Raw genomic sequence first — 27782 nt, forward strand, 5'->3', positions numbered from 1 at the left:
GTGCTGGGATTACAGGAGTGTGCCACCACCGCCTGGCTCCCTTTCTTGATCTTAATGCAATGCTCACCCCAGGCAAAGCCCCAGTGCTGCCCTTCTAAAGACTATTCTGCAGCTCTGAGATTCCAGATGGAGGCCAGTGGTCTCTGGGCAAAATCAATCATTTCAAATCATTTGCAATTCCTCCCTCTGTCCTCTAAGTAGTCACATTCTCTCTGAAAAAGACCCGGAATGCTAGGTGAGAAGTGTGTGGTGAGAGGTGACAATTGCCTGCCTGAGAAGGTGGAGTCTGACAGAGCTTAGGGCTGGAGCTGAATGCTGAAGCTAAGCTGTCTTGTTAGGTTTTATTTTGTGGGGTCCAGGCAAGAAGGAAACAGCCTCTGATGGGTTTTCCGGTCTCTGCTAAAGGAACATTCTAGAGTGAAAGAAGCAGACTCAGTTATACCCTATCTGTTGTCTGACTTTAAGTAGAATTCCCTTGAGAGGAGTCTTCTCCTCAGCAAAGAATATTACCTCAGGAGGCTGTGGGAGGACTCAATTAAAACACAAAGGAAGTGTAAGCCTTGAAGCAGCATGGGGTTTAGGGGCCTCAGCAAATGTGACTGAATGCTTTTAAACCTGAAAGAAAGGCAGGCTACATTACTATGTATGAATGAATTAAAATTAGAATGAACTTCAAATTAGAGATTGGCTTTGCTCTTCACTTCAAATGGCTGTGGATAAAATTAGTAATAATGCTCTGAGTCCTTTGGTCAGTGGCCAGTTAACTGTCCGCAATGTAGCTTACAGGCCAAATATGGGACCCTATCTGGTTTTGTAAATAAAGTTTTATTGAAACATAGCCATGCCAGTTTGTTTACATGCTGTCTGTAGGTCTTTTTGTGGTATATTGTTAAAATTGAGATGGCCCATCGGAACCTATAGATTGTTGTGCTTAAAGCGTTCCACAAGTACCTTTTCGAAAGGTCTGTCATTTCAATCCAGAGAATGGATCACCACAAATAGCTTGCATTTGAAGGATATCTATTTATCTATCTCTATCTCTATAAATGATTTTGAGCTAAGAGCTCAAACTGCTGAGGACCGAATTGGGTCATGACAAAATTCATGTCTTGAGGTGTTTGCTGCCAGGCGGATGGTATTTGGAAAATAGCTACGTTTAGATGTAAAGTGTCCCACTAAGAATTGACACTAGAGGTTCACCCTATCTCTTCTTTCACATGAGGACAGAGCAGGGATAAAGTTCTGTGGTGAAAGGCATGCCGAGCCATGTTGTTACAAAATGCCTCCACAGAAAAAACCTCTAACAAGCATCTAGGTCTTCAGAATGTTGCTGAACATTTGCTCTGAATTTGGGGAGCACACTGCAGATCACTCCGCCTGTGCACTTTTGGTGACGATGCTGTAGATCACTTACTTGGCATGTGGTGGAACCGTGAGCCGCAATGAGACACGCTAGACCAGATAGTTCCACGTGGGGTTGCCCAGTTATATACCGGGGGTGACGTAATTACAGGTAAAGGTGGGCTATGGAATTCTGGGTAAACGGCAGCTGTTGCCTTGGCAACAGACCTATACATTGCTTGTATGGCGTCACAAGCTTTGCAGGCCTCAGGTACCTACATTAGTGAGAGACCTCTGGTCTTCACATGCATGGGTGCATGTCCCTTCAGATACATACATACTTGTGGCTGAAACCAAATAACACGACTGAAATTGTTCCTGCGGTGGTAGCCTATTCCTTGCTACTGGCCCCAATGTTCTAGGTTCCCAAATGAAAGACACACAAACACACACACACACACACACTTATATTTTAATATGCCTTAATGAGCTCAGTGGCTGGGCCACTTCCAAACCTGTACATGGATGATGTACTTTCCAATAATCCTAACTTATCACTTACTGAAACCTATACTCCATATTGGCTGCCCCAGAGCCAGACCTGCCGCCCTCCTGGGCCACGATCCCCTACTCTGTGCTCTCTCTTGAGATCATTGGGCCATGATCCCCAATGGCTGTGCTCTCTCTTGTGCACCTCTCAGGCCTGGCGTAATTTTCCTCCCTGGCATGGTGGCTAGCTCCTTCCTCCTCCCTCAGTCCCTTGTCCCGCCTTTGTCTTCCTGCCCAGCCATTGGCTGCAGGCAACTTTATTTACCAATCAAAACCAACCAGGGGCGGGGACCTCAGCACCTTGTGGATCTGTGGATTCTCTTGTAATTTGGGGGATCCAATTAACATAATACAAGCATTAGACCAAATTCACAACATACCCTACTCCCTTTCCCTCTTCCCTGCACTCCATTTCTCCCTCTTCCTCTCCTTCGCTCTCTCCCTCTTTTCCTCTCCAAAACAAACACAAGTGATTGGAATCACGGTGCTGTGTGAAGCTTGTGATTTCTCTGTATTTGTACAACTGCCAGAGTCAGAGAGAGGGAGGCCCAGCTAGGTCATGCGTTTTCTTGTTTAATAAATTAGGCTGGTCAGTTGAGACAGGCTCCATCCTTTGACAGAGAGAAAAACAGGCTTCATCACCAAGAAGTCAGTGCTATGCCTTCCAAGTGGCCTCTAGGAAGTCATTCCCCTCCCCGTTTAAAGCGATTTTTGGGACTCTTCCACAACTCTGTGAACTGCAAAACTCTGCTTTCTAATTAGCATAATCAGGATGGGACCAGATGGCAGGTTGAACACTGGACAAGTAATCATTCTGTGGAAGAGTAAGTGCCTACTTAGGTTATTAGTACATAGTTATTGGTGACCTGAAGTAGAGACACCAAGACAACCCCCACCAGGAACTTGGCACAGCTGTGCCTGTCTAGACATTGCCCGCTAAGAAATCCAGAGTAAAATGCATTTCAACAGTGAGCCATCAGCAAATGTCAACAGCCCGTCCCTGAACTTATTTCAAAATAAGAGTATCAATGGGAAACCCAAGATTAAAAATATTTAAAACCAAGAGCCAGACATGCAGGCTAGGATACGCAGCCAACAGAAAATGGAGACATAAACCAGGGTCTCAACATTCCAGGATCAGTGCAGAATTTCTCAGGCTGGAAGACACATTGGCACCATCCCAGTATGCATTTAAGAGTCAGACAAAGGTGGGCTGGCCTTCAGCTTTGTGACTTCTAAGGATGAACCTAGTGTCATCCTCTTTGGTAAACTAGCAGTGACACCTGTGATATCAGAGATTGTTCTAGAGATCAAATCAGATAATGAAGCAAAGTGGGTACTTGGCAGAATGGATTCTTCTTCTCTGCTTCCACGTATCACCTGTCTATCCATCATCTATCAATCATCTATCATCTACTTATCAATCAATCAATCAATCAATCATCTAGCCATTATTGATCTCTCCTCTACTATCTAGTTATCTATTATCTTATGATGGGCTTCGCATTCTCATGTCATATCTTTATGTGTGAATGTGGTATATGTGTGTATGCACTGTGAGAATGTCCTGCTCTATCATTCTGTCTTCTTTTTGTGTATTTTTTAATGTTTTACATTTATTTATTTATATTAAGTGTGTGTATCTGCTATGACTTGTGTGTTGAGGGGTCAGAGGACAACTTTGGGGAGTCTGTTCTTTTCTTCCACCATGCAGGTCCTTGGCAAACACCTTAACCCAGTGAGCTGTGTTGCCTACCCATGCTTAATTGTTTTTAAGACAGGGTCTTCCAGTGAACCGTGAGCTAAACTGGTTCCCAGTAAGCCCCAGTGACTCCAGCCTCTGTGCTCCACAATATGTGTGTGTGTGTATGTGTGTGTGTGTGTGAGAGAGAGAATGTGTGTATGAGTGTGTGTGTGTGTGTGTCCCTTTGTATTAGGAATTGAACCTAGATCATCTCACTTGTTAGGCAAATGCTCTATTACTGAGTTATATCCCAAACTCTCTAGTTTTTATTTTGTGATAAGGTTTCAGGTCGCCTTGGGTGGCTTTGAACTAGCTTTGTATGTGTAGTCCAGTTGATCCCTGAACTGGTAATCCTCCTGCCTCAGTCCCCTAAAGAGCTGAGATTACTTCCTGAATGTTAATTTGCATGTGTTTTCTGCCTCAGCACTCTCCGCTATCCTTTTTGTATTTAACCTCACACATGACACAGTAAGGTGATTCACAGCTCTGGAGCTATCCACAGCCTCTAGCTCCTCATCCTTCACAGCTCTTTTCTCTAGCCCATTCCCACTGGTCCCTTAGGTAACTAATCTCAAAAGCCCCCGGTTAATATTGCTGGTGTTTAATTTTGTACAGATAAATGGAGAGATGCCTTCCTTTTTTAAAATTTTCCTCTCATTGACAAGGATGCAAAAAAATTCAGATACTACAGATCTTTTTTTTTTTTTCACTGCCAAATAACGTTTTAAAGCTGATGTGTTTCTGGCTCTCTTCCCTTCCCATTTTCCATCTGTCCCTGGTCTCCCGTGAATGAGAGGTCTCTTAGAATCCTAAATTCACAGAGGTGAAACTGTATTAAAAAAAAAACGTATGGCAGCTGTTGATTTTAAAAAGAGGCCTTTGTCCCCTCTCAGACAGGCATTCTGCACTAGGAATCCCAGAACAGCTCAAGGGCAGCACAGACGGCAGCTTCCCACCCAAGCCCAGGTTGTGGTTTAAGGAACTTAGCCTCAGATGGATGTCCTGTCCTGTTAGCAGTGCCAAGCGCCCAGAGACAAAAGTGCTGAGACTGAAACAGCCAGCACTGTGGGTTTCTGCTTCCCTGGATTTTCAGCTTTAAGTCAAAGGAGCAGGTCCCCAGGGAGGAGAGGGAGCACTTCACAGTCCCTGGCAGGTAGCTAGCTGCACCTGCAGAGAGCACCAGGCTGCCTACTGCATAGCACAGCTGTTTCATCTCAGCTTGAATGAGTAGAATTCATGCAGCAGGGAGGGGCTGGAGGAAACAGAAACAGTCCCACACCTGCATACTTCCCCAGGGTTGGAAATGTATTTCAGTTCACTTAGGAGTGAGCAGGTGGCTCCTGAATTCTGGCAGAGACAAGCTTGTTGTCAGCTGGAAGGGACAAAAGACACAATTCACACAGGCCCTGACTTTCTCCCTCCTTCCATCCATACCTTTGTCTAGACTCCGAAGACCTAGCTAGTTGTCTTGGCAAAATATGTTTGATTTATCTGTGCAAGAGTCCAGAAAAATTATCTTCCCAGAGCTGTGGGTATGGACAGAGAGCTGTAAGAAACCTGCCTTTCTGCGTGTGTGTGTGTGTGTGTGTGTGTGTGTGTGTGTATGTGTGTGCACTTGTACATATTATTCGGGATTGAGCCTAGGGGGCTCATGTGTGCTAAGTGACCCTCTACCAAAGAGCTATGTCTCTATCCTTATTTTCCACTTTGAGATAGGTTCTCACTAGATTGTCCAGGCCAGCTCTGAACTGACTCTATAGCTCAGATGTGCCAAAAGTTTGTGATCCTCCTGTCTCAGCCTCCTGAGTAGCTTATAGTTACGTACAGGCTTGCACCATAATGCCTTCCTGTTCTAACCATCTTAAGTGAGCAGAGGCTTGGAAGTAAGGACCACTTTGCATCCCTGGCAGTCTGTAGTACTCTGCATGAACGTGCTCTGCAGAACAGGGCCCTCCTCACTGTGAGCTCCAGGTTCATCGGGAGAAACAGAGTCCTTAAAGGATACAGTTAGGAACTTTGGCTCTGAAAGGACTCCCAGAGATCCTCTTCAGCTCCACCAGGAGTCAGAACCCTACCCTAAGTAAGTGAATGTTCTCAGGAATCTCCAAGCTGGCCATACCAGTGAGGCCTTTATCCTGTATCCACAATGACTGTGAGAGCAGCCTGTTCCTTGTTTGGCTGCAGGATGTGGTGCAGAGGACATGAGATTCAGTCTCCAACTTGCTTCCATGACTCATCTGAACAAAGGGATACACTAACAGAATCATCTATTCCCAAGATCCTAGCATACTCTGAGAAGAGTAACTGATTATAAAACATTACGGGATACATTCTGTCCCCATCATGAGATGAGAAATAGGGAGACTGGGACATACTCCTGTATGGGTCTATGGTTCTCAGAAGAATGATACCCTGGACTCGAATAGTTTGTAAACGCAAAGAGTATTTTTTTTCTGCAGAAGTCCAGCATGTTGGTGCCCACCATCTTCAAAGATGGAGAGACCCTGAAGTGAGCTCACAGAGCAAATTTAAAGCACATTAGGGGAATTTGGGGGGGGGGGGGGATAGGCAGCCTTTATCTGTTGGTTATCCCTAGGGATACTTCGGAACCACTGCTGGGGCCTGGAAGTCTGGAAACTGTTGACTGTTGCTGAGGAAGTCTGGAAACTGTTGCTGAGAAAGTCTAGAAACTGCTGCTGACCCATTGTTCTTGCCTTAGGCCAGGTGGTGTGGCAGCTTTTGAAGCCTGGGCTTGCCCAGTTCTTGGAAACAGATTTAGGCCTAGTCTCCTGAATGGCCAATTTGAAGCCTGCAATGGAGTCAGCCTAGCCTGTCTCAATCTACCTCATACTGTAGCTCTACTTCAGAAATTCATCCGGCACTTACTTTGTTATCTAGCAGCAAGACAAGAAAAGAGAAAACAAACAACAACAAACAAAGAAAACAAAACGCAAATAGGACTCTGTTGCTGTTCACAAGAATTCTCTGCTAGGAAGACAGAAATGCAACAACACTCAGGGAAAGCACAGTCAGGGTGGCCTGGAGATAGGGAAATTCTCATGGAGAATGCCAGAGGAAAACAGCCCTGAAGGGAGGGAGACTGAGGCCTAGTGAAGCTGAGAGGGAAGGGGTCAACATCACAGCTATGTGCTCCCTTGTTATGGGTGAATTTTGGGCACAATCATTTTGCACTGCAGTGTTAGTCATTTCTTAGAAGCAGCCCTTGATACCACAGCAGGCTGTTGTTTGAAGGTGTGTGTAAGGTGGTGGGAGAACCTGCCCCGAATTAATATGGCTCAGGATCAGTGGTCAAAGGAGTGTTATCTCTACAGCTCCCTCTTGGGCCCCTGGGAAATATCTATCTTAGATGTGACAGAGAAAGGAGGGATTCATGGCTAACATGCTCCCTGGCTTCTTTAGGGATGCCATGTTACACCCAGGTGATTCCTGATGTGTCACTGATGATGAAAGTGAAGAATTAGGAGGTCACCAAGTATCACAGAGGCAGGACTTGAGCATTTGCATATGGATAAAAACTACCCAAGGGATAGCAACACTCTCCAGGGGTCTGACTCAGCGGGGTATGTAATCCACAGGTGTATCCATGGAAGCTATTCTGAAGCTCTTTGGTGAATACTTCTTTAAGTTCTGTAAGATGTCCGGCTATGACAGGATGCTGCGGACACTTGGAGGAAATCTCACGGAGTTTATTGAAAACCTAGATGCCCTCCACAGTTACCTGGCACTGTCCTATCAGGTAAGGCCATCTGGACTTTGTCTTGGTGGCCCTAGAGGTTAAAAAAAAGAAAGCCCTCTCCGGTGTCCCCTGCAGAGGAGCTGTACAATCGATGGCTGCTGGCATCTGTGGGCCCAGCAGCTCTCTTAGGGGAAAAGAGGAGAATAAATGTCCACTGGCTTCCTTTATAAATGGGTCTACAAAAAGTCAGAGTTCTAGGCCTGGGGTGGGGGGAAGGGGAGCACTGCTGAAGGGTAGGTGCAGACTTGGAATGAATCTGAGGTGCCAAACACGATGGGAACAAGGGCTGAAAAGCAGGTTGGGGTGGATTTTCACATCTCTCTTCAGGACTCCTGGCCTGGGTAGAGCTGATAATCGCTTATGCAACCAGATTAGGGCTGGGAAAGTACCAATGGGGGTGGAGGAGTGGGGGTGGGGGGTGAGGTGGGGGTGAGGACTTGGCAGGGCCAAGAGCCAGAACTGGGAGCCATCCAACACTGATTAACCCATGGGGTGATGGACTGAGGTGTTAGGAAACTAAATTCCCAACTGGGATATGTCCTTCTGGAGTTCATGCCTTGCTGGTCTTGGTAGAACTTCAAATTCAAATGCCTAGACTTTGTTCTTAGACATCAAAATGCTTTATTGAAAAAAAAAAATCTTGGTCAGTTACTGGATACAGTATTCATCCATAGCATAAATAATAGTTTATTAACTTATGTAAAACAGTTCATTCTTTCGGCCTTTTATAACTGACCAAGACCTTTCTTAATTATTTCTGTATTTTGTGGTCACTGGCACCCTGGATAATAAGGTCATGTGGATAAGATGGGACTGTGCTCACTAAAGCGCCTCCTTAATTATTTATGATGGCAAAACTGTCAACCTGCTGCCTTAAAACAGTTCCCTGAGGCATGGAATGTTTCAATCTGGGAGAAGACTGAATCACTACACACACTAACACACTTTTAGAAATATAAAATAAGTATGTGAAAGACAAGAAGAAACCTGTTTTCACCAGTAGCCCTGCATCATAAAGGACAGTAGTATAGTCTCTTATACCCCTTCCCTGGCTTAGACTAAAGCCCAGTGTCCTGGGTGCTGAGTAACTGCTGAACAAGCAATAGGGGACTCCCTGTTCATTCCCTCAGAGAAACCTCCAGTGACTTTTTCCTCAAAAAAAAAAAAAAATTCCCCCACCAGTCATAAGAGGGCTGTTGAAGTGTCTACAGTTATTTCTGGGCAAATAATATTTCTTCTAATATATTCTTGATGGGGCTGGTTTTCAAGGGGAACCAACCCTGAGGACAAAAGTGAGCTGATTCTTTCCAGTCGTGAGGGTCTCTGAGCCACCAATCTTCCGGAGTGAGAAGGCTCACATGGCTTGGTCACAGGCCAAGTATGGCCACTATGGCCACAGCTAACCCTTGGCGGTTAGATAGAAGCAGCACAGCATGGTGCTAAGGATCATAGAGGCCAAGCCATGGTTCTCTCATTAACATCGTTTTAACTTCCCTGGGTGAGCCCAGTGGCCATATGCCAAATGTTCAGGGAGTGAGATGTGAGGTAAACTTCCTCCACAGGAGCTGAAATGGTCATGCTTTGTGACTGAAGAGGTGATGGGAACATGGCTCAATGTGTGGTGACTGAGGCATGCTACTGTAGTTCTCTGTGTGGTAATAGATAAATACTATTGCAGTTCTATCTGTATAGTAAAGGGCACATACTATTGTAATTCTCTGTGTGCTGATGGGTACGAACCATTGCTTCACACCACTTAAAAAACGCAGTTCATAACACAGCTATACCATTCTAAGTCAGCTAGAGAGACACTTCCTTCCTTCCTTCCTTCCTTCCTTCCTTCCTTCCTTCCTTCCTTCCTTCTTTCTTTCTTTTTTTAAGATTTATTTGTTATTTTTTATATGAGTACACTGTCACTCTCTTCACACACACCAGAAGAGGGGGCATCTGATCCCATTACAGATGGTTGTGAGCCACCATGTGGTTGCTGGGAATTGAACTCAGGACCTCTGGAAGAGCAGTCAGTGTTCTTAATCGCTGAGCCAGTTTTCTAGCCTGAGAGACACTGCCTTCTCCGTGGTTATTGCTGCACTATTTAAACAACCAGGAAATGAAACCAGCCTAGATGCCCATCAATGGATAAAGAAAATATGATACATGCACACAATTAAGTTTTATGCAGCTGCATAGAAAAATAAAATGACGTTTTCAGGAAAATGAATGCACCTGAAAACAATTATGTCAAATGAAACCAGACTCAGAAGGACAAATACTGTGTGTATTTTCCCACATACAGAGCCTGGATTTAAAATTACGTATATATAGACCGAGTGTGGTGGTATACTCCTTTAATTCCAGCATTCAAAAGGCAGAGGTGGGCAGATTTCTGTGAGTTTGAGGTCAGCTTGGTCTATACAGTGAAGTATAGTCTCAGTGACTAAGGAAGCTTACTGCTCTGTCACAGGACCTGGGCTCAGTTTCTGCACCTCCATAGCAGTTAACAATTGTTTGTAATGCCAATTCCAGAAAATTCAATACTCTCTCTGACTTCCACAGACACCCAGAACACACGTGGTACACACACACACACACACATACACACACACTCACATATACACACATATACACACACACACATATACATACTCATACACACACAGAGGCAAACACTCATACACATAAAATAAAAATAAAAAACTCAAGTATTTTATAAAAGTATGCATACATATGTATATGTGCATATGTTAATATGTATGTGTTGGCATCACAGAATAGAAAATGGCATCATGAAAGGAATGAGAGCTCTTAAGGAAGTGGGAAATAGAGGCCATGGAATTCATGTGATAATGAAGCCAAAGAGTATGAGGAAGAAAGGGAGCCGGCTGGAGGGGGTGGAAGGCCAGTCTAGGAGGAGACTGAATAAGAGTAAAATATGATGTATAAAGATGCTGTGGTCGAGCCCACTACTTTGCATGTTAACCTAGAAAAATAAATATATATTATGAGCCTATAAAAACCACAATATAAACAATGTGCGTTCCCTGTGGGGAAATGTTCTGTGTCTGTTAATTAGGAAATGAACGCACCGTCCTTTCGCGTGGAGGGAGGAGCTGATGGGGCAATGCTTCTCCATTACTACTCAGACAGACATGGTCTGTGTCACATTGTACCAGGTAGGAAATGGATTAGCCCATCCCATAGATCCCTAGGGCGGCCACACATCCACTGTGAGCAGGGTACTCCACTCCCTATGGTGACTGGCTCCCTTGTCACCATGATCTGAAGAATCTGGAGATTTTTAGAATTTCTGGAACACCAAAGGGAGACATGTTCTTTAATACCCTGCACAGTTGGTTGTATAGCTATAATTCTGTGGAGATTTTTCTATCTATTGACTCTTTTTTCTAAATCAGCATTGTAGAAAGTCTTGGTATGTAGGCTGCTTTTGTTATTTTACTTCAAACCCAATTACTTCTGTATTCTAAGTCCACACACTCCTCCATTAAAGGCACATATCCAACCCTAAAACGCTACCTAGGTGGTTGGATATTTCATACTCCCCTTAAGTTTCCCTGCTACTCTGTAGATGCTGCTGATCCTTTGGTAATGTAGAGACTGTTGTTGATGGGCAACTTCATGCTTGCTTTTCCATAGTTTGCATTTTGCCCCTAAGATGGATTCCCAAAATAACAGTTTTGAACACATGATCTTTGTAATGCATTTCCAGTGAAAGTTTGCTTCCACTATGTATAGAGTTTGCCTAATGAGTTAGGTGTCTTCCTGAAAAAAAAACAAAAAACAAAACATGAATAGATGTTGAAGTAGAAATTATAATGGGACATATTTAGTATTCAAACTCACAAAACTTAAATCTTTGATGCTCTTGCCACCGAGCTTTCAAATTTGCCTGTCTTGAGGCAAGGCATGGGCTCGGGCTAGGTAAACTGAAGGACACTCACCAAGCTGTACAACCAGATAGTGTGGTGCTTTTTGCCAGTGTGCAGGCTTCTGCCATTCCTCACCATGGCTGTGGTTCCACTGCAGGCATCATTGAAGCTGTGGCCAAGGACTTCTTTGACACTGATGTGGCCATGAGTATCCTCGATATGAATGAAGAGGTGGAAAGGACAGGGAAGAAAGAACATGTTGTGTTTCTGGTTGTGCAGAAGGCTCGAAGACAGATAAGAGGGGCAAAGGCAGACTGGCCACAAGATAGCGAGGACATCCAGGCCGACCAGGAGGTACTGAACGTGTTGTGTCTTCAGAGAGCACAGTTCCCTAACTCTTGAATAGTGGAGTTCAAGGCAGGCTTTCCCAGGCCTGGCTTTATTGACTCCAAGGACCAGGTTATTCTGGGTTGTGATGGACTGCACTTTGTACGATCCTGTATCACAGCACAGACATCTCTGTATCCAAGATAGATATCCAGTGTGATGAGAACCTTACCTCTTAGTTGTGACAATCAAAAATGTTTCCAGGCATTGCCAACATCCCCAGAGTAGACATAGGGGGAAAAAACACTCCTAACTGAGAATTGCAAAATCAAGGTTAACTTGATGCAGACTTTCTAGGATGTACTTGAGCCTATAAAATGTTCATGTATAGAAATAACAAAGCTGGGTATGGTGGTTTATACCTATAATGCACTTGAGATGCTGAGGCAGGAGGATTGCTATTATTTTTAGGCCAGGTTGAGACATAGAACTTTATCTTCAAACCTCAACAACAAAACATGATAAAGGGTTTGAAGTTAGAAACTGGTATATTATGTCTTAATCCTCTTGCTATGAGTGGACCTATCAGCTTCTCAGTGTCCACATAGCAAGTGGAACCAGTCACAGGTCTAGTGTGAAGACAAGAGCCCATCCTTGGCTACCTTAGCTACAGCTCATAAGGTGATCATTGCCAATTTAGATGCTACATGTGTTAGGTTAAAATCTCACTGAATCCATGTAGCCTGTTCAAACATACAGGTAGGACTGTGATTCCTGAAGACCTGGGGGGTTATGTCTTATAGTGTACAAAGCTCTTAGTGTTAGCTTGCTGGGAGAGTATTCAATCCCAGGGAGAGTGGGTTTTTTGAGAGTGGTCCCAGACAAATGGCAGCCACCAAAGCCACTCTGAGTTTGTTGTCTAACATCCAAGAAGAAGGAAACAAAGAGCTCCTGAGATGTGGGAGGGGTTTCAAGAGAGGAATATTGATTGACACCCTGCTCATCTAGTACATTTGGGGAACTGGATAGACACTAAGATCATCTTTTTTTTTTTTTGGAACTGGTCATTTTTTAATGTGTCACAGTCTGAGCCATTAAAAACTCCACAACCTCCTGCAGACTCACTTGGTCCAAGCTGAGAGTTACTCTTCAGTCTAGGGGAGGGTTGTGTGTGCTATGTGATCAGCTCATGGTCCACCAAGAGCCACGTACTTTCTGCCTAGGGAGAGGCATCTCCTGCCTCAAGAGGATGCTTATTTTGCAGGTGAACATCTTCCCCCTGCCAAATGTTTCTTGTCATCATTAACTAGCCCATGCCTGTGCATCTTTAGTTGCAACAAATCGTTTGCTACTGTAAAGGAAGGCTGCAGTGAGCACCCTTCTACCTGCTTTCTCCACATTTTGTATTTAGCCCTGGGACATAGAGTCTTGGAGCAAAACACAGGAAAGCAAGAGCTTCTAAAGATTCCCTGGAGATCTTGCAATATATATATATATGCATATATATATCTGCATTTGGTAGGAAAACAGCGTGAGGATTGATTGGTGAGTACACCTTAGAGCACCAGGTTCTTGATAGAAGTGACCTTGTAAACATGCACACTGTCCCCCCAGCCACCATCATGCTTTTGTATATAAAGATGGGCTCAGCAGCAGGGCTTGTTCATCTCTTGTCCTGTGACCACATAACTATGCCTCATTTCCTTTCCTCTGAAGCCTCTCCAGGGAGTACTCCTTCGGATGAAGGAGAGATATTTAAACATCCCTGTTTGCCCTGGGGAAAAATCTCACTCAGCTGTTGTGAGGGCATCAGTCCTGTCTGGAAAAGGTAAGTGGGCCGTTCTGCTGGCTACAGCTCTTAGATCAGGAGAATTGCCTGGTTGGCAGGGGAGGAGCCCCATACTCAAACAGGGCAAAGCTTCCTACAATTTCAAAGCCCCTGATTGCCGCAGAGCTTGGATTTGGCATCTGTGGTCTTAACTTTAAAAATCAGCTTCTAACTTGCCGCAAATCAGCTCTTTTGTTTGTGCTGGGTGACATGGAGACAGTCATCTCTGTAATCAGGAAACCCACTAGCTTGGACTCAGTCCCAGAGACTGACTGTGATGGAGAGACTGGGCACAGACAGACTGGCCACAGTGAATTCGGCACTGCTTCTGGACCCAGACCTTGACTGGGGTGTGTTTCTGGACTGGAAATCAGTGGTTAACCATAGCTAGCCAGCAGTAGGAAGGACAGAGGGCAAGAACCAAGAAAGTTCACTTCTGTCTCTGTCTCTGAGAAGCTGTGACATGAAATAATGCAATCCCTTCTGCCTTTCCATTCACAAAGTAAAGGTGGTAAGCTCATCACACTGAGTCTTTGGGCACTGAGCTGGCCTGCCAGCCTGCACCTAACTCTCAAGTCTGAATCAGAGCTCTGACCCAGTGGAAGAAGGGAGCTAGATGCTCCTTGTCATGGCTTGGTAGGTCAAATGACAGGCATCTGGGTGAAGGTCTGCAGGGCTCAAAGAGCTGCATTCTGAGTCCTTCAAGCTGTAGCAAACACAATTGACATCCTTTGTCTAGGAGATTTTCATATCAAAAAGGTTCCATTGAGAGTCTGCAACCCCTGCCAAATGGGACTGTTGGTTAAATTTTCACGTGCCACCCTAAACTGTCAGTCTAAAAGGCTCCATGGCAAATGTCCCTGATGCCGAGCCCGGCACACACTCGCTCCTCTTCTGGCTCATTGTCCGCTTGTCACCATTTCAATGCCAGCTCTGTTTTCATGGTGAGACATACTCAATTGGCCCAGAAACTAACTCTTCAGCAGCCGGCAGAAACTTGGCAGGGGGCAGGAGGGCTTCTCAACCTGGTCGCAAATTTTCTGTTTGTTTTAATTTGGACAGTAATTGCAGTGGCCATCTGGAGAAGCCGAGGGAGCCGGAGCTAAGGAGTGGGAATCACGCTTAGCCTGTGACACACTTAAGATTCTAACCCTGTCCAAGCAGCTCTGTGAGGGCCGCTCATTAGGGCTTTCTCTTTCTGTGTCCAGGGCCCCTCAGGGACACCTTCCAGCCTGTCTATCCTGAGAGACTGTGGATTGAAGAGGAGGTGTTCTGCAATGCTTTTCCTTTCCACATTGTCTTTGATGAAGCAGTAAGAGACCCTTTCCCTCGGATGCTTGGGATAGGGATTGGATAAATCAGGATTAGAGAGTCCAGTGCACCACCATTATGGCTGTAAGGTCTTAGATCCCTGAGTTCACAGGGCTTAGGAGACTAGACTTTGCCCTGGAGGGTCCCCTGACTTTACTTTGCTATAGACTCTTCTAGAATTCATGATCTTCTTAAGGTAAACATAGCAAGGAAGTTGAACCAATGAATGAATGGGAGAATGATAATTTAATTAATTGCTATCAATTTCTCAGAATAAAAATGTCTTTCTTTTTTCCCCTAGAGCTTGCATGTGACAGCTCACATCTCTAATCCTAGCACTCAAGAGGCTGAGACAAGGGTTAAGCTCACGGTCAGCATGGGCTACATAGCGAGGAACAAAGAAAACCAGATGTAGATATAGATGTTATAGACACATGAACTGAGCTGACTTTTGAAAATATCACCTAAAGGGTGTGTAGGCAAAATGAACCAGTCAAAAAGTACCTGTTAAAATGTTTATGAATTTCTCTAGTATTTATTGGAACTCATGTGCATATTACCTGCCAGTTAACTGTGCAGCACGAACTCTGTGATGTGTACTCACCTAAGATTAGTATCTTCCCCCAGAGAAGTCATGGTATCATGGTGGCAAATAAACACCCCTAGGTGGGAAACAGAATTATAAGTCAATGGGTGCCAGAGTTTCTCCAATGCCACAAGATTATTATTACTTGTGCCATTAATGTTTCAATTCAGCCTGCTCTAAATGGTCCCCTTTCAGCTTTGGGGTATAGAATAACAGAAGTTTATTTCTGTAGCTTACCTGAGTTCTTATGGTTAATAAAGGCTCTGGGATACTATGCTGGTATTAGACATGTGACAACAAGGTCCCCATTCCACACTTCCTTCTGGGCATTCTCTGGAGAGAGCAGAGAAACATGGCCCTGCTTCCTGGATGAGCTGGTGACAGGTCCCAAGTTTGTTAGTTTATGACAGGGGCCAGGGGTTATATGGGGGTGGAAGATAAGAGAGAGAGAGAGAGAGAGAGAGAGAGAGAGAGAGAGAGAGAGAGAATAGAATAGAATGAAGATGTACTGATTGACCTTGTTTACTCTGCTTCTGAGCACCCCCAAGCTATTTCATGCCTCTTCTAACATCAGCTGCAGATCTGACTGCAGCTGACATTAAATTATAGTTCTGTCGCGTTTATTCCATTACTGGCTCTCCTTCATCCCAGTGAGTCACAAAGCAGAGCCAAGATGTCACCTCTAAGGGAAAGCTAATGGTGGAAGTGGCTTCCTGCTCTCCAGACTGACATGTGTCCTCTGTGTATAGCTAAGGGTCAAGCAAGCTGGAGTGAATATTCAGAAGTATGTCCCCGGAATCTTAACCCAGAAGTCTGGACTAGATGAGTATTTCTCCATCATCCACCCTCAAGTTACTTTCAACATCTCCAGCATCTGCAAGTTCATTAACAGTCAGTTTGTCTTGAAGACACGAAAAGAGATGATACCGGAAGCATGGAAGAGCCAGCCAACACTCAAACTCCGGGGTGAGAGCCTGTTAGGTCAGCCAGAATGGGAGGACAGCTTTTCAACGTCCCTGAGCCAGGGAAGGGTCTATATGGAGGACAAGTTGGGTCTCCCCCAACCCCGCTGGTATTTATACTTGGCCTGATCAGTAAACAACATTTTGTATTTTTAATCATTGGTGATTTAGACATAAATGGACTAAATAATAAATGTATATATTCACATTAGCATATTATATGAAAACATATATGTATTCCAACAGTATATGATATGATTATACTGTATACTAAAATGTGCAATTATAGTTATAAATTCTATAGTTATAAAATTCTGCTCTCTGTTACATGAGACATAATATTATATTAATTTAATTATGTCCTTTCTAAAGTAACAAATTAATCTGACCTACTAGTAGGGAACATGTTTTGCTTTTGTTTGAATTATAATAGAAGTTTTCTATATTTTAATCTACACTATAGGTGATTCATATTAAGAATGTTCACGGTTTGTACATGCACTGCCCTATTCATCTCTGGAACATTTTTAAATATCTTCAAAATTCAAACTCTATGACTATTAAACAGTTGCTCCCTGTTTCTCTGGTGACCGACTTTCTCCCTTCATCTCTGGGACTGTGGCTGCTCTAGGTACTGAGTAAGGGAAGTACCGTCTTCTGCACTTGTTCCTCTGTAATTGGCTCATTTCCTTTTTCTTTTAGGCTGAGTAATATCCCATTGCCTCCTTGTCTCTATCCTCTCGTCTGCTGATAGATTTGCTTTACTTCCTCTGGCTACTGTGACTATCTGTGACTATAGATATCCAAATATCTATCTCCTTGAATCCTGTATTTCAGTTCTTTTAGCATATAGGGAAGTGGATTTGCTAGACCATATAGTAAATTGAATTTTTATTGAAATTGTTTTCCATACAATGTATTTTCATCATGTTTTTCTCTTCCTCCAATTCCTTTCAGATCCTCTCTGCCTCCTACCTACCCAACTTCATGTTCTCTTTCTTTAAAATATACAACCAAAAAGAAAAAGGAAAAATAAAATATCAAAAAACCACATGTAACACACACACACACACATACACACACACATACACCAGAAACCAAAATAAGCAAGCAAAGCACAAATATAAGACAAAAATAGTAATAACCCAAACAAAGCAAAATGAGACAAATAGTCTACAAAAATAGCATTGAGTTTGTCTGTGTTGGCAAATTACTCATGGGCATGGATCCCACCCCGCCATGTAGTTGATATACCCAGGGTGACTTCATTGGTAGCAGGTATCAATTGCAGAAAGCTTCTCAGATAGGGCTGGGAGATTATGTCCACTTCCCCCATCAATGAACCTATGTAGGTCCTGTGAATGCTGCCAGTCTCTGAGAGTTCATATGTACATCAGTCCCGCAGTGTCTGGAAGACACTGTTTCCATTGTTTCCATGGAATTTTTGATCTTCTCTGGCTCTTAGAATATTTCTACCTCCTCTTCCCCTGAGCCTTGAAGGGAAAGATTTTTTTTAAATTAATAAAAGCCTTTTATTTATTTTTTTCCAAAGCAATTTTTTTTATTAGATATAATTTATTTACATTTCAAATGATTTCCCTTTTCTAGTCCCCCCACTCCCCGAAAGTCCCGTAAGCCCCCTTCTCTTCCCTGAAGGGAAAGATTTAATGAAGACGTCCAATCTGGCACTGAGTGATCTAAAGTCTCTTACTCTCAGCACACTGTCTATTTCTGCATCAATTTCTCACCTGCTCCAAGGGGCTTCTCTTGCTGTGAGTTGAGTGAGGCATTGATCTGTGTCATTATGTATGTATGACATATGTAGCACTGGGCCACTAGAAGTCATTTTAGTTTCATGGTTCTTTAGCAGAATAATAGTATTCATTATGTCTATGACCTATCTAGTCTCAGGTCTTTAGTCAATTTAGCAGTATCAGATGTGGGTTCTGTCTCAGGGATTAGGCCTTAAATCTAATCACAAAGTAGTTGGTTCCTCCCATGACATTCGTGCCACTATTGCATACATACAAAAAAAACCCTGTATCTTGGAGGCAAGTCACTGTTGAAGGTTACGAGATTCGTAGCTGGCAGATATTGCCTTAGTCCTCCTGTAAAATTAAGAGTACTCTTCTAGTATCATGAATGCTAGGAGTAAGGGTGGACAAAGACTGAAGAAAAACATCAAAGAAATAGGGAAATTCCAGAGAGATATGAGTGGCTGAAAGCCTCAGGAAGCAAGATTTCCAAAGGGAACATTAGGTTCACACCTAAGACAGTAGAAGAGCAAAGCAAAGAGAAGACCTAGCTGCAGACCTAGCTGCTGGGGTCGGCATCTCAAGCTCAGAACTGCAGTCACAGGAAGAGCTGCTGTGTAGAGAGTGGCAGATGAGTGAATGGAGACAGAAGTGTAGATGCGTCTCATGTCACATGGCGAAGAAGGACAGAGCAGGCTGTGCGCTGAGTGGCTAAAGGGCATGCGGTGTGGGTGATGCTTGCCCGTTGTTTCAACTTGGAGACATTCCATATTGTCACATTCCTCTCTGTGATGGGCAGGTCAGATGATCTGGATGGAGTCTCTGGGATGCATGATCTTCATGTGTTCTCCAAAGCTCCGCAGCCTGAAAGAGCTGGAAGAGAGCAAGATGCATCTTTCCGACATCGCACCCCATGACACTACCAGGGATCTCATCCTCCTCAACCAGCAGAGGCTGGCAGAGATGGAGCTGTCCTCCCAACTGGAGAGGAAGAAGGAGGAGTTGCGTGTCCTTTCCAATCACCTGGCCATCGAAAAGAAGAAGACAGAGACTTTGCTGTACGCCATGCTGCCTGAACATGTGGCCAACCAGCTCAAGGAGGGCAGAAAGGTGGCTGCAGGTATGGTTCTCTTCCTTTTAAAGATGACCTTGGAGTATAGGGAAGATCATGCTCACGCTAAGTGGTGTGAACTTTGAACCTAGGCAGATCTAAACATGACTTCTAGCTTTCTCATTTAGAAGTGGCACCATCGTGGGCTAAATGGTTAACCCCCATCTCCTTCATTTCTCTATATTGAAGATAATAAAAAAAAAAATAATACAAGTAGAGTGTGGCTTATTTCCAGAGTAGACAAGGAGGCTCTGGGGCTGCAATGATGATTCTGGGTTCTGATAGAAAAGAAAAGTGTATGTCATTTTGTAAACAGTGAGGACTCACTGAAGTGTGTGTGTGTTGTATAGGCATGTGTATGTGTTGGTGCATATGCCTATATGTGCATGGAGGTCAGAGATGTCTGTCTCTATTCCTAGCTTATTCCATTGAGACAAAGCCTCTCACTGGTACCAGAGTTATGCTAGAGGAGAGCAAGCCTCAGAAATCCTCTTGTATCTAACCCTCACCACATTCAGGTGTTCAGATCACTGCTCATAGATTTCGTATGTGGGTGTTGAGGATTTGGACTGAGGCCTTAATGCTTACTTTTTCAACTATGCTGGCTGGCCAGTGACCTCTTGTGTCTACCTGTCTCTGCCTCTCCCAACCCCAATCCTAGGGTTACAAGTAATCACAGTAAGTAATCGTACCTTCTGAGCCATGTCTCTATCTCCAAGTTCATTTTCCTTATAGTAGAAGTAGCATGACTAGTTCCACATATGCCAGTTTTGACTGTGGTGTAGAGAAGAGGAGGGAAGACCAGGTGCTCATGACACAGCAGTTGATGATAAAGACCTGTGCTGACACTCAGTGAGGGGGACCAGCAAGATTTTATCCTCATGTAGTAGGAACTGTCAGTGGTGAGGACTCTGAGGTTGCTAGTCTAGAAACCTGTGATGACTTATCTCAAGATGGAATAGAGGATTGGTAATATGGCTTATGGTAAGAGCACTTGCTCTGTAAACATGAGCACCCAAGTTTGAATCCCCATTAACCACATAAACAGTAGTATATGACCATACAGAAGAAAGTGGAAGAAAACTGAGCCATACAGTGAGGGAAACTGAGTTCAAATCCTGAGCATCCACATAAAAAGTGCCAACAACCACAGCAGTGGCATTGAGGGAGTCAGAGACAGGTAGACGCAAGGGCTCACTGGACAGCCAGCCTAGAAAAAGGTGAACTTCTAGAGCGGTGAGAGACAGTAAGTCAGAGAGTAGTAGAGGAAGATACGCAGCTCTTTCTTCTGGTCTGTGGGCTCATGTACCTGAACTTTCATGTATATGCAACATACACACACACACAAGACAATCAGGCCTAAGGTAATGGCAGTCAGGTCAGTATAGAAGTGTTGAGTGTGAGATATCTGCAGAAGTTGTCATAACAAGAACAGTACATGCTTAGGAAGTGTAGGCAGAACTAAAGGGAAAGTTCTAACATAGAGCTATATAGATCTGGAATCTATGGAACTGTGGGTATCAGCTAATCTCGGGCTCTATGAATGATGTAAGATGGTCTGATTAATTTTTGTCAAGCTGACACAGGTGGAGCCACCTGGGATGGCTGGGGAGGTGAGGAGGATCTGGGAGGATCTGAAAGAGGGGAAAAGCATGGTTAGAATGTATTGTCTAAAGGAACTTTCAATTTAGAAAATGGCCATAATATGCAATAAAAAACAATTAAAAAATAAAAGGAGACGCAAAGGCTGAGAAAGTGAAAGCAGGAATGATAGTGATGTGACAGAGATCAGTGCAGAGTGTTAAACAGCGCAGAAGGCCCCACGATGTTCTGGGCTTCAGCTGTCCACTTAGCACAAAGTTCTTGAGCATCTACCCATGCCAGGCCCTGCTCTACACACTGGCATGCAGCAGGTGTCAGGACAGACAGTCTCCCATCTTAGTTCTCACTGAGAAGAGAAGTGGGCCCCAGGCAAAGAGACAGCAAGTATGCAGGCCTGAGGCACCTCTCTCACTGGGAGAGCCCCAAGAGAGGCTGTGGGCCAGGTTAGTCAAAAGGGGTCACAGAGACATAGGACCAGGTAGCAGGGCCCCCTGTAGGGTGTCCTAGGGATTAAAATAAAGTGAGGATTAGTTTGCCAGAACCTTTGCCTGCCATGCAGAAGTTGGTATAATCAGGGACCATGCTAGAAAAGGAAAGAAGACTGTGGCAGCCATGCCATCTGCCCAGGCCGACTTCTCCAGACCCGGCACGCGCATCCCTGAGGTGCAGGTTCTGCTTTTGGACCACAGCACCAGCTACTCCTCAGTGGGAGCATTTGTGTACTCAGCCGGCTGCCTCCATCGCTAGCCCAGGAGCCACCTGAGGCCTGGAGCTCCTTTGCCTGTTTCACGGGGCACGGTTCCTGTGGGATGACGACTTGCTTACACCAGGAACTCATCGTCCACGCTCATATCTGTTGACTGGATGGGACGCTGTGAACGGCAGGCAGCTCGGCTCCCCCAAGGCACAGGCAGGCTTGGACTTCAGAAGGCACCGAAATCAAAATTCATAGAATTAGTATTCTGTGTCCTTGGCTGCCACTGACGTAGTCTCTGTTTCAGGAGAATTCGAGACGTGTACGATCCTTTTCAGTGATGTAGTGACGTTCACCAACATCTGTGCGGCCTGTGAACCTATCCAAATAGTGAATATGCTGAACTCAATGTACTCCAAGTTTGACAGGTTAACCAATGTCCACGAGGTCTACAAAGTAAGTGTGTGTGTGTGTGTGTGTGTGTGTGTGTGCATACACGTGCGCACACATACTTTCAAGTGTGGGTGTACATAGAGGTGTCGTTTGACCTGCTTCTGGAATCAGGCCAGAGAGGAAACACTTAAGCCCATCTTCCTTTACTGGGTCTGCACCAGTATGAAAAGAAGGCACACAGGAAGCGAGAGAAGGCTTAGGAATCCTTCTTTTTGTAATACCCATGCTCAGATGGTATTTTCGGTGCCTGTCAAATGGCACTTTCCTAGGCATTTAGTCTCCTGCTCAACAGAGTGATTCATTCACATAATTTATTATCTAATATAGAATATCATATGACCAACCAAGAACTTCATCTTCTCTTTGATTCATTTTTTCCAAAAGCAGAAAGGAGGTCAGGGGTGGGGGTGTGGTTTGGAGGTAAGTTGCTTGCATAGCTATGTGGGACCCTGGGTTCCATCCCTGGCACTAAAAGAAAACAAATCAGAAGCTCTTTTGGCTGTCCCGTGTCCCTTCTCCTGTGTTCCTTTCTGCTCCTTATTTCCACAGTGAAGAATCAATAGCTTAAAAAGATCTTATTAGCAATGTCTGGGAAATGGCAGGCACACGTAGGTGTTTGGTGTTGTGGTTGTGTTGGTAGTTGTAGGGGTTGAAAGCTTATTGAACCCTGTCTTTGCCCCGGCAGGTAGAAACCATAGGCGATGCTTACATGGTGGTGGGCGGAGTACCATTACCCATTGAAAGCCACGCTCAAAGAGTGGCTAATTTTGCTCTGGGGATGAGAATTTCTGCAAAAGAAGTGATGAATCCTGTCACTGGAGAGCCCATCCAGGTAGGGAGCAAAAGAGCTCTCCATTTAAGACAAAATCACATACAAGAGTAAAGTTCTAGTCTGTCCAGGTCAGGTCCGGGGTGTGCTATGGTGTTCACAAAGCATCATCTATCAAAGTCCTCCCTTCTCTTGCTCCTATGAAGGAAAGCTACGATGAAGGCTCAGCTTCCCGAAGGCCCCAGAGGAGGCTATTGGCTCCTTGGCTCAAGGATAATCTTTGTGATAGGATGGTGCTGAGCACACCTCATTCGTAATTAAGACTTGCTCTTTTGTTCAAGTATCACAGACAGCTGAGGACTTGGCTTTACTCAACAGCCAAGGATTCTGGCTTGGGAAAATGCTTGTCTGGCGTGTCCCTGACAACTCAGAGCCCAGCTGAGGTGTATATTGTTTCTGATAAAAATGGAGACCTGAAGAGGCAAACTTGGACAATTTGGTGAAGTTGGATTTTGGTAAAAATTAAACAGGCATTTATTTTATGATACAGGTGGCATCTACATTTTTTTATGTGACTTTGCCTGAAAAGAATTAAAACACATGTTCACAAATGATCTCACAAGCTGTTTATAGCCAATATAGTTACCATAGCTCCAAACTGGAAGTAACCTAAATATTTATGAAAAGGAGCATGGAGGAATGAATTCTTCCATTCTTATTGGGCAATAAAAATTATAACTATGGATATACATGACACTGTAAAGTGATCTGGAAAAAATGTTGTTTTAATGAAACCAGATATAAATGACTCTTTGATAAAATAAGAAATCAGTGATATCTTTTGGAAGGAGGGTGGGGTTGTGGACCTTTTCCTGAGAGACATAAACAAATATTGATCTCATGATCAATTGGCATCAGTAACAGACCAAAGGAGCAACTGACCTAAGACAAGCTCTGTGAACCGGCGAGTTTACTGGGGTCACTTGTGGGAGCATCAAATGCAGCTGTAACACTAGGAAGCTCACCTAAGCATTAGTGGCAGCTCAGGAAAGCTGCCCCCCTGGATGTGGGCTGACTCTGGCGCTGTTGTTTTAGGTAGCTCCTGCAGAGTCTCCCTTTCCCCAGACACAACTGCTTGTACAGCCCTTGGGGAACTTGTAAACCTCAGGGCTGAGATTCCACATCCTTCTAAGCTGCATTAGCTTTCTGAGACCCACAGGTTTCCCTCCTCCCTCAGAAAGGAATGCTTTAATTTTGCTCATAGCAGGTTGGGGGAAGCTAACCAAAACCGGGCACAAGATAACCTTGTGGAGTAATGGACTGTTCTGTTTCATTTTAGAAATGGTCTCAGAGACACATGCACTTGTCAAACCTCACTGAGCTAGCCACTTTAACATGTGTATTGTCATGTGATCTGAATTGCACCTTCAAAGCAAAGGCAAGAAGACTCAATGTTCTCTTTTCAGTGAAGTTCTCTCTCTCTCCAGATCAGAGTGGGAATCCATACTGGACCGGTCTTAGCAGGTGTTGTGGGAGACAAGATGCCTCGGTACTGCTTGTTTGGTGACACTGTCAACACAGCCTCGAGGATGGAAAGTCATGGGCTTCCCAACAAAGTGCATCTGAGCCCCACTGCCTACAGGTCAGCCATCCGATACTCAGGCCTCCATTGTCCTGCCAGCTTCCCAGAGCCGTTCTACTGCCTAGCAGCACGGAGAAGAACAGGGAAGGAAGGATCTGCTTCTTCTCTGGTGCTGCAGGAAGTATTGCAGGCCTTCTATCATAACCTGTTTTTAATCCTATAACCCCCACACTAAATCCAATTTATTGAAAAAATAGTTTTATTGGGACAAGACAGTGGGACTTTGGGAAAATAACCTGTGCTGGGCTGGATGGAGGAGTGCATCTGTGTGTGTGTGTGTGTGTGTGTGTGTGTGTGTGTGTGTGTGTGTGGTGTGGTGTGTATGTGTGTATCCCCAAACAGAAGCTAGAATTTAGCAGTGAGGTCTCTGTGATTCAAGAGCTATGCCTTTATTACATGTTATCTATAGCTGATGTCTCTGTGAGGGGAAGAGTCAGGCAATCATGACAGAGATTGTGGCTGGGGTGCCTGAAGCAGTCACTTCCTGGTCTTTCACAGAAAAATCTTATTGGCTTAGTTTAGCAAAGGAAGAAAGAGAATTCATAGTTGTTTCTGAAGTAGAACAAATGTAAAGATGTATACAAAAACGACTCTGTCTCCTCAGAGTTTAGGATTAGTCACGTTTATACCTAAGTTCCTACCGGTTAACTCCTCTGCTGTTGAATAGCTCCATGAGGAAAAGCCACTGTTACTCTTATTTACATGAAACACATTTAAAAAATGCCAGTGGGCTTTTTGTTGGTTTGTTGTTTTTATTTTTAATTTCCCTGGTGTGTGTGTGTGTGTGTGTGTGTGTGTGTATGAGAGAGAGAGAGAGAGAGAGAGAGAGAGAGAGAGAGAGAGAGAGAGAGAGAGAGAATGGAGTTGAATGATGGAGAGGATTTTGTAGGAGATAAGGGAGGGAAAATGATCAGAATATACTGTATGAAAATTTTATTTTCAACTAAAAATAGAGCAAGGGAAAGAAACCTGAGATTAAGTAAAAACAAAACAACCCAACCTAAGCAGCCAACAACAAAACAGTTTACCTCAGCTCTGAGGAGCCCAGGAAGAGCTGGGTGAGGGTCAAACTCCTGGTCTAACCATTCTACTCTTCTACCAATAGAATTAGAGAGTGGGGTGTAGGAGGTTGGGAGGGGTCAGTGTCCAGAAAGGGAGATTGTATGGAGACGCTTGAGCTGGAACTTGAACAAGATCATACACAAAACTAGGGTGTTACAGAGTAACAGGGTAGGGACAGGTCTGTGGGACCTGTGGGGCCACTCCCAGCCTTTGCTCAGTACACTGGTCCTTCATGCTTCGCCCCTTCCCCATTGGGTCCCTCACCCTGATGTCCCCACAGATGTCACCTCAGATCCTCCCTCCTCTGCAGTGGGTCCGGGACTTGTTTGTGGTCTTTGATACCTGACACATTTGGTTTTCTCTGTCCAGAGCCCTGGAAAACAAAGGGTTTGAAATTGTCAGAAGAGGAGAGATAGAAGTGAAGGGGAAAGGAAAAATGACCACATACTTTCTGATCCAGAACCTGAATGCCACTGAAGATGAGATAATGGGACGGTCTTCAGCTCTTGCTGACGGGAAGGGTAAGAAAATCCACTTGTCCTCAGTGCTGGGTGCTTCTCACTGAGCTCTTCAGACATGTCTGAAGTCATCATTGTGCCCTTGGGTCATTGGGTCATTGGGTCATTGGGTCAGACAGACAGCATCCAGACAGTACAAAGCTACAAGGGTCAGCTCGGCTTTCTTTCCCTGGAGCCCGTGGGCTCATCCTCACAGAATCCATCTGCTTCAGTTTCCATGTCTACCAACGAGAAGAACTTTCCCACAGATGCTCCACTATTCTGAGTGTTTCTCCTGCCCCTTCACCCTAGCAGAGGCTCCCAGACAGGCTCTCCTCACCCACTAGAGCCTTCTGCCTTCCTCTCGTTTTTCTAATTGTGAAACTTGGATAAGGGACAAAAACCTCACTCACTAAGCTTCAAGAATGACAGGAATGACAGTGGGACTTTGAGATAAAAAAGCCTGGTAGTAAGTTGGACCAAAGAGCCACTCTTTTGCTTGTGGTGTCCATGACAGAAGCTAGAATCCACCAGCGAGGTTCCCAGTGCTTCGAAGAAGACCTGGTCCATCCCCTACACTTGGTGCCTACAGCTGCTCCCCCCTCCATTAAGAGAAAACTGCTGGCCTGAGAGGAAACCCTGGAGCAGGGACACCCCTTGTCACGTTTGAAGAAAACAAAAAGAAGTGGGTTCAGCCCAACACTTGGCAATCTCCAGCTGCTCCAAGGCACCCCAAAGGAAAAGCTCTCAATCCAGGGGCCTCTTGTTTACATAGCTAATATATGCACGATGACCCTTGACAATGACACAGGAGCTACAGCTCCTCTCTACGAAAGTGTTGCGGGTCCAGTGAAGAGATGGCTGTTAGTAGAGCTTTGGGATTGGATTTCAGGGTGCTTTTTTTGTAGCTTCCGTTCAGCTAAGCATCCCTGGCAGGTGAGGTTAGTTTAGGCTATGTTTTCTAGATGGAGATTGAAATGAAATGCTCTAATACAAAACTACAACAAACCCTGGCTTAAAATGCTGGGAGCACTGCTCATCTGTGCTTGCAGCCCCATTTCTATGATCTGGTGCCTTCCCCACCAGCATCACCCCTCCCTCCCAGCAGCGTGCCAGTCTCACGGCACAGAGATTTATCTATCTATCTATCTATCTATCTATCTATCTATCTATCTATCTATCTATTTTGCCTTTCCTCTTCTTGATTGTTGTGTTTGAAGTAGGTGAAGTGGATGGAAGAGGCAGGGCTATGCTGGGTGGTGGTGGGAGAGACAAGGGCAGGGCAAAAGCCTCCAGGAGGTTTGCCTGGCTTTCATGCCGCCCAGGTCTATGCCCCTCGCTTGCAGGGGCTTCCAGTGCTTTTCAGGCTGAGATTGGCTGCTAGAGGCTGGCCGTGGCTAGCAGAGCCAAACCCTACCCAGTTCCAAGTTGGGAAAGCGGTAGCCCAGAGTGACAGATAAGTAAGAATGTCCTGTCTAGCAGACCTTAATATGGAGCCCAAGAAACAGGCTGGTGGGGGATTATGGAAAGAGGGGCAAGTGATGGCTCAGCCTCAGGTCCGAAATGGGACTCTATACAAATTAGGAAAAGAGACCCCTTTGGAGGGTGCCAGCCAGATGGTCATTAAGGATAGCTCATAACAGAGGGAAAGGGCACCCTTTCCTCTGGACAATGATCAGCCTCCTCCCTGTTCCCAATGGTTAGGTAGCACCATGCAGATAAACCATTGTGCACATCGTGGCATCCTCCAATGGGACCAATCATTTGCTTTTCACACACTGTCCCCATCATAGCCCTTTCCCTCCTAGCACTCTTGAATTTCCTGTCATAAACCTTCCCTTAGGTTCCACAGCATTTCTGTTTCTTGGGCTGTTCCATAATTCAGGAAGTACAAAGTCTTCAACAG

At 44.7% G+C, this 27782-nt stretch overlaps 1 protein-coding gene across 1 annotated transcript in view; it reads left to right on the forward strand.

The window, feature by feature from the left end:
* Positions 1–27782, forward strand: part of LOC127691427 (guanylate cyclase soluble subunit beta-2) — a 55005-nt gene that overhangs the window by 20432 nt on the left and 6791 nt on the right. Inside the window, exons 4-14 of the mRNA XM_052191236.1 lie at positions 7231–7391; positions 10465–10564; positions 11436–11632; positions 13322–13433; positions 14642–14745; positions 16080–16296; positions 18846–19166; positions 21761–21909; positions 22592–22738; positions 24163–24317; positions 25749–25900. Of these exons, the coding sequence (XP_052047196.1) occupies positions 7231–7391; positions 10465–10564; positions 11436–11632; positions 13322–13433; positions 14642–14745; positions 16080–16296; positions 18846–19166; positions 21761–21909; positions 22592–22738; positions 24163–24317; positions 25749–25900 (1815 nt within the window). The remainder of the gene's footprint in view (positions 1–7230; positions 7392–10464; positions 10565–11435; positions 11633–13321; positions 13434–14641; positions 14746–16079; positions 16297–18845; positions 19167–21760; positions 21910–22591; positions 22739–24162; positions 24318–25748; positions 25901–27782) is intronic.

Source organism: Apodemus sylvaticus, chromosome 8, assembly GCF_947179515.1.
Source record: "Apodemus sylvaticus chromosome 8, mApoSyl1.1, whole genome shotgun sequence".
NCBI classification, from domain to species: domain Eukaryota; kingdom Metazoa; phylum Chordata; class Mammalia; order Rodentia; family Muridae; genus Apodemus; species Apodemus sylvaticus.